Raw genomic sequence first — 7296 nt, forward strand, 5'->3', positions numbered from 1 at the left:
CGAACTCCCTCCCTACAATTTCATGCTCCAACAAGTAGTTAAGAAAACTTATAATGTGCAAATGGGTCTGTATACTATCAGACTAGCGACAGAAAGCGTCGTGAGAATAGGAGGGTGGGGTGGCAGCTTTGCCGATTCTTTCCAATATGCTCTGAATGCTGAGGGATGAGTGTTTTTGCAGCGTACAATGGAAATACAACTTGCCCCCGGCTATGCGGATCCCCCAAACAGTATTTACACATTCAGCTTAGCACTCGACTCCAAAATAACGCATTTGTCCCTCTCGCCCTCATTACCACTCGGACTCCCAGATCGAGGGGTGAGCGATACTGCGGAGAAGTGTTCCATACAAGGGAATAGATATCCTCAACGATTTTGTACAGATATTAGGCATGCAACATACGTCTTTTATCCTTCAGGTTCAAGGTTTATGGTTTATTGACATTTCATTCATCAGTGATACGTGTGTAAGTACGCACATGGTGAAAATATCGCAATCGTGCAATCGTTTTTCTCGCGAATGCTCACGACTTAATATATAGAAGTTCTGTGAATGAGTCGACTGCGACTATGATAGTGTGAGGGAACAAACCTGCAGGGAACACCAGAGCACCGACCTTTGGAACGAACTCAAACAAAACGGACTCATCTCTTGGTCTTCTTGAATGACGCACAGAATAGAAGAGCAGCAGTTTTAAGGTTTCCTATTCAATAGACGGGCACTTCAGGAAAACGGTGAGGTAAGAACTAAATGTGCAGGACTTTGCGATTTTGCGCAGTGGATTTCAACATTGTTGTTATAACTTTTATAAACAGCTCTGATCAATGACGCGTGGAAATAATATAGTTTGTAGAATGTGCCATAAAAGGAAGATTAGATTGCTTCGAAGGCGTCGCTCATTGCATTATTAAATCTAAATATAATCCGGTAATATCGGATATAGTTGTGGATCAAGATGTCAAATGATGTTTGATTATATTTTGAAAAAAAAGTTCAAGGTTGCCGCTCAACACGAGATCATTGTTTTGCTCACAGTGTGCACGTTGAGTTATTGCGTTGCCTCAAATAAAACAATTGTAGAAAATTTAGTGACTTTTATGATAACAAGCAACACAACGCAGGGTCTACAGTGAGGACAAGGAAAACATGCGTTATGTGCTACATAATGTATACGTATACTGTAATACATGTATGTCACAGCCAAACTAAGTTTTATAATTTTAGGAATGCTTCATGTAATGATCCGTGGGATCATCATACTACTATGCTGTAGTGTTTTGTAGTTGTATGAGTTTTTAATATTTTTCCTATCTTTATTTGCTGGTGTACTAATGTTGCTTTTACCATCTACCTGGGAAAGATGTTTTTAAAAGGGAATGAAATAGATATCAACACACACAAAATGTAACCTGCTGCTGATGTATTTTCAATCAACTTTTTGGCTTGTCAAAGCGAAACTTAGAAATATGCTCCATTCGCTTGTATTAAAAAATACTTTGTTATCAGTCACGATGCTACAGTGGGTTTTTTTTTATATCGAGTTTTTTTTTTCTCTCAGTAAGATGAACACACGATGTCTATATGCTTCATACAACGATAATGCCTGTCTGGACTGATATCAGAACCAACTGCTGAGCGCATCAGACTTACACCATCGTGGTAAAAGATATACTGAGAAACTGGACGTAACCGCATCCATCTCTCGAATGTCGACAGTTTGAATGACGTATTGACCGTCTTGCCAAACGATCGGATCAGTCGGATAATAATTGAATTATGTATATTCAGAGCTTATCAAGACGGAAAAAGAATGATACAACTCGAAAAGAACCGTCATCATGACACTTTCTTATCACTCCATCTCGGATATCAAAACCGTGGCAGGAGACACTGTGCGGTAATAAAAGAACAAAAGCTGAAGTCAGCAGACTAAAGGAGTGTGAAGCGATTACTGCCGAGTATCGGTCGATAATATCGATCAAAATCCCGACCGGAGTGGTCTGCGAGAAAATGGCTATTATGTCGGCGCCATGCTTACCAAGGTCGCACGGTGTATTTTGAGATGTTGTGATAGATCCGTTAAGGGTATATCACATGCGGTGATGATGAACACTCCTTAATGTTGCCTCAACGTATAGTATAGTGCGACCAACTTGTTACTTCAAAGGAGCTTTAATTGCCTGTTTAATGTCATTACTGCCAGGAGCGTATGCAATCGTGGACAAGATGTCTTTATAACTCCTAAATGACCCTCTTAACACAGGTGTACGGGTGACAAAAAGGGGCGTACATGGCGATCTTGGATAATTAAGAATCACAAGGCCTTTCGGGAGATCAGTGCGTACACTGAAGAGGCTAGCTGCCCTGGTAGAATAAAATCTTGGCTATAGATGATTATGCATCATAGTTTCAAATACACAATGAATAATAAAAAGATAAAAATGAGAAGAAAGCTCTTAAAGTAATTTCACTCTCTTTCTTTAGTCATCCTGCAACCTGCATCCTGATTGATTATCGGTCTAACTAAACGTCTGTACCATGCTATTGTCATTGATGCCTGTATTTCGCTGCCTTCATCAAAAATAGCCTTTGTTTGCCACCCTGATGTCATAATCCCCCCCCCCCCCATGTTTCGTTGCGGTGTTACAATTCTCTTCCATTTTTGTTATAGTCCATAATTATTCTCCTCCCCAAGAAAAAGTAACAATCTTGCTTCCTATAACAATGCTGTCGGTTTTTTTTTTATAGGAAGGGCATTATGACGTCACATATCAGCCCGCCGTTCAACCTATCCTTCACCGAGGCTTCGTTCTTCGGCCTTGGCAACCTGGGTGTGGCTCAGTGCCTCCTTGATCACGGCACGGCCATCCTGTCGCAGATGCAGGCAGTGGGAGGGGCCTCGTCGAGCGCCGTCGTTGCCGCTGTCATGGCAACAGCTCCACAGAAACTGGCAGTGAGTGATGTATAAACTTTCAGAATCATGCAACATTAAATGAAAAGAGGATAAAACAGATTTGGTTGGTTGATACCTGTTTGATGTTTTGTAGTTTGCATAATAAGTACAGGCGACTCCCGATATAAGTAAGTCCTCAGGACCGGCAGTTTTCTTTCGTTACATCGAAATGTTGTTATGGCCTAACAGTATACAGTATATAGAATTACATAGATGATGAGTTTAGAACCTGAACTTTTACTTTGGTATTATAAGAATTCGTTAAATGTTGTTCGTTTTAACGGGAGTGCGTAAATAATAAGTTACTTTCATGACAGGATGTACCATCGTTGAGAAACCAACCGGTGAAGAATTTGACCCAGGCAAAAAACGGTCTCTAAATCTTCACAATACTCTCACAGAATTTACCCTGTACTTGTATTCACTCTCGCTTCTACGCAGGAGCTACTTTACGGACTCTACGAGATTGTCGACGAGATCTCGCCACTCCCATTTGGCGCCATCACGCCCGGTTTCGATTTTATCGGTCGTCTGCGGGCTCTCCTGGAGCGCCTCCTGCCGCCGAACGCGCACGAACTCGCTTCTAACAAACTCTTTGTCAAAGCCACGGGGCTCATGTTGGCAGACAAGTTCAGCCCCCTCACCGTTCACGATGTCGACCAGGGAACGAGCTCGTGTATACGGACCAAGGGCCCGAAAATCTTCGAGGTTGGCGATCGTGCGTGGACATTGGGCCACGAGATGCAAATATCAAACTTCGGAAGTCGGGAAGACCTCGTGGAAGTATGTTGATTTCTTGCTTGTGACATGTGCCATTTGATATTTAAACATACCGATTATTGTTTATCATTGTCTTGGTGTTTGTATTTCCAAACTCGTCCTAGTTATGCAATTGATTGACAAATTGCCCTATATCGACGTAAGTACACACTACATCAATCAGTGTTTAGTAGTAACCATGACTGAAAAAAACAACAAAAAACAAAACAAAAAATAAAAACAAAACAAAACAAAAAATCGTGGGCATACATATTCTAGCAGGAATCGAACCGACAGACAGGACAGTGTTTTATCCACTAAACAACCAAGCATCTGCTTTCAATTACAATGGTCTCCTTTGCCGGGGCTAGCGTTGTTCAAGTGTAAGCGATGATTCTAACGGAAATAATTTATGCGACTGAAATGATATGTCATGAAAAAAAAAAATCGATGACGCCTCGTCAGTGTTGGTTATTAGGTAAAGTAATGATATGCAATTTTCCTCTATCATGGCGCCACAATGAAAACTCGGCGAAAGTGTAAGCAACTTTTATTTTCTTATTGCTAGACAAGTTCAGGTTGATTACAAGGCTTGCTTGAGCATGTCAAATGTAAACGTGAAATTCTAACTTTGAAAAAAAAAAAACCACAGTCGATTGACAAGCAAAACAACAACAACAATAACAACAACAGCAGCAACAACAACAACAACAACAACGACAACAGCAGCAGCAACAACAAAAAGTCTGCGAATTTCAATGTTTGCCAGGAGATAATATTTTGTCGGCACCTCCATTATACCAGAAATCGATCAGCTGGGAAGCAATACAGCATAACAAGCTGAGGCGAAAAACTCGCTATATACTATGTAGTCGAGAGGGTATAATCTTAAGAAACAGAGTACTTGTCTAAAGACTAAAAGATAGGCGCATCAAAAAAAAAAACAAAACAAAACAAAACAACAACAACAAACAAACAGACAAACACACATGATAAAGCAGCACCATTTCTTCTCGCTACAAAGTTGTCCATTTCCATGATATTGTCCTCCGTCATCGCCTTTTTGGTTCACTTCCTTTTGATATTTTATCTCGTAATAATTTCCTATTAAGATTCAAGATTTCGCCACGTTTAGCTCTTCCTTCGTTTCCAATTGCCTCAATTCCTCCCCCTCTCTCCCTCTCTCTCTCTTTCTCTCTTTCCTCTTTGTCTCATTCTTTTGTTCATCTTATCCGCCTTTTTGATCGCCCTTCTTTTATCACCTTTCTTTGCTACAGTTTTCGCAACGTATTTTATTTTCCTCTTCTTTGCAGACTATTCTTGGTAGCATCTTTGTTCCCTGGTTCCCAGACTGGTCACCACCCTCGTGCAATGGAAAGGTATGAAAGAAAATACAACCAGAACAAATGTTTTTATTAACCTCCGCCAAAGAGGTCAATATATGTTTTTATCAGAGTTGTTGCTTTGCTTATTCGTCTGTTTGTTTGCTTTTTGGTTTGTCTCTCAGTAATTTCATACAAACACTATTTACGAAAAGTCAGAAATCGGCCACGCATAAGAACCAATGTTGAGTTCCACATATTGCATGGTCACCGTGTTGATCCAGGATGCATGTTTAAAACATTCGCTATATCTATGCAGAGAGAGGCAGTCTCAATGGTAGGCCCGAATTCACAAAGGTGCATGGTACATTTATTGAAACCATGATTTAAACCATGGACAATTTGTATGGAGCGCCAAGTGTCGCATGACCTATATCGTTACGAAATCAGTCATTTCGCCATGCGACACTTGGCGCTCCATACAAATTGTCCATGGTTTAAACCATGGTTTCGTACCACCTTCGTGAATTCGTGCCAATGTTTGCCATGTCTGCTACCCCTCAAAGAAGACCCGATATTCTATGTCAAAAGACATAGAGCAACCTGTTTCATATACACTACGAGTTCCGATGTGGATACTTGGAACATTTTACACTTACTGATCCGGAATGGTCACATTAAGATTCCTGGAGTAATTTGCTGTATTTGAAAGAAATTAATTGAGGAGTTGCTTTGGTATAAGGTCTGTGCTTTTCGCGCACTTTGTACTCTTGTATTTTTTTTTTCGTGTCACAAAACATTTTCTACTAATTGAATGATAATGATTATGGTTCTGACAGTCATGATGATTGATATCAACCATGTCGTATTTTGATGATTTAAGAAGTTATTGGATAGTATTAATTCTCTGAGCTTTGATGTCACCAGGAACGTTTTGTTATTATGAGATTATGATTTATTGTTTGTGACTGTTCGTTTTAAATAAGCCGTTGTTGCAGCGCTAATCATATCCCATTCGATTTCATTTTGATAGTATCTCGGTGATGTCGCACTGTCTAGGAAGGAAAACTTCACCGGTGACGTCACTTTTAATTTCCCGGCGGGAAGTCTCATAAAAATCTCTCCGAACCCGAAAAACCGACTGAGCATGCGCGACAAGATCGCATGTGGTTGGGTCGATACCAGCGGTCAGCGATTCGATATCAGTGCCCTGCAGATGTATCGTATCGGCGACGGACTCTACCCGCCGCCCAAGGCGTACATGGAGACGTACTTTGCCGACGGCTACGAAGACGCGACGAAATTCCTCAAGTTTTACCACATTTACGAGGCGAATAACAAGGGATACGAACCCAGGCAGGATTCATATGCAGCAGTACACTCAGTGGAAGATTTGCGATAGGACAATTTAGATGCCATGTATACGACGACAAAGAAGACCTTTTTTGTTACATTGTAGAGCAACAAAAGTTTCGTTGATGAAACGATACAGAAAGCAAGGATGAGGAATGGATAGGTCGATGGCCTGAATCTGTCTGAGAATATGTATAAAGGAAAAGTAGATGTGTAGAACAATGAAAATGATTTGTTGTGTATGAACGTGAGGAAGTGAATGAGGGTAGAATGTCGAAGAAATTAATTGATATCCCTGCGAGACAGGCCGACTTGGACCACAGTGAATGTATAGGGCTTACGACGTATAGATACGTTACCGACAGGATCCGGGATTCGAAGAAAAGAACACATGATAAAAAGAAGCTGTATCGACTCCCTGAGTCTTGACGGTATGGAATGCATAACGGAACCGCATAAAGCCCGTGATAGACGTATTAGTAACCTATGAAAGGAGATAGGAACATTTTACGCGACCATCTGACCATCACTTCGTATGAATAATTGCATTATACCAGAATTATAAGCTGGTGAAAGACACCTTTCTGTATGTATTTGGGCTCCATTTCATTGATATGATAGCACGTCTTGTTGGAAGGAATAGCAATCGTCATGCATGTAATGACGAAAACCGTGCTTCCTGATTGGTTTTTGCTATTGGAAGTTGCCATGCCAGTAAGAGTTGCTATCTTTCTTTATTGCATCCTTTATGAAATGATGGGACCCTTCACAGGCAGTAACTATTGTAAAACTGCATAGAGGAACAAGACACCAATAAAGACGGAAATCCTGAACTGAGACGAGTGTGATAGACAATATATTTGCCTTCACGTGCCCTCCGTCCAGAATTTAATGGTATTTTTTAAGCA

The 7296-nt window shown here is 40.7% G+C and overlaps 1 protein-coding gene across 1 annotated transcript; it reads left to right on the forward strand.

The window, feature by feature from the left end:
• Window positions 1-2759: 2759 nt before the first annotated feature.
• On the forward strand, window positions 2760-6933 carry LOC139738275 (patatin-like phospholipase domain-containing protein 4). Its single transcript, XM_071648921.1, has 4 exons — window positions 2760-2954; window positions 3396-3737; window positions 5027-5092; window positions 6069-6933. Exons 1-4 carry the CDS (start codon window positions 2760-2762, stop codon window positions 6435-6437), a joined length of 972 nt encoding a protein of 323 aa, XP_071505022.1. The 3' UTR covers window positions 6438-6933.
• Window positions 6934-7296: the final 363 nt, after the last annotated feature.

This window comes from Diadema antillarum, unplaced genomic scaffold, assembly GCF_040938485.1.
Source record: "Diadema antillarum isolate AM-2024a unplaced genomic scaffold, OU_Dant_1.0 seq00000732_RagTag, whole genome shotgun sequence".
NCBI lineage: Eukaryota > Metazoa > Echinodermata > Echinoidea > Diadematoida > Diadematidae > Diadema > Diadema antillarum.

Coding starts and splice junctions, on each gene's coding strand:
- LOC139738275 (XM_071648921.1), top strand. CDS start 2,760: ATGACGTCACATATCAGCCCGCCGTTCAACCTATCCTTCACCGAGGCT. Junction 2,955..3,395: donor CAGCTCCACAGAAACTGGCA/GTGAGTGATGTA, acceptor GCTTCTACGCAG/GAGCTACTTTACGGACTCTA. Junction 5,093..6,068: donor CACCCTCGTGCAATGGAAAG/GTATGAAAGAAA, acceptor TCATTTTGATAG/TATCTCGGTGATGTCGCACT.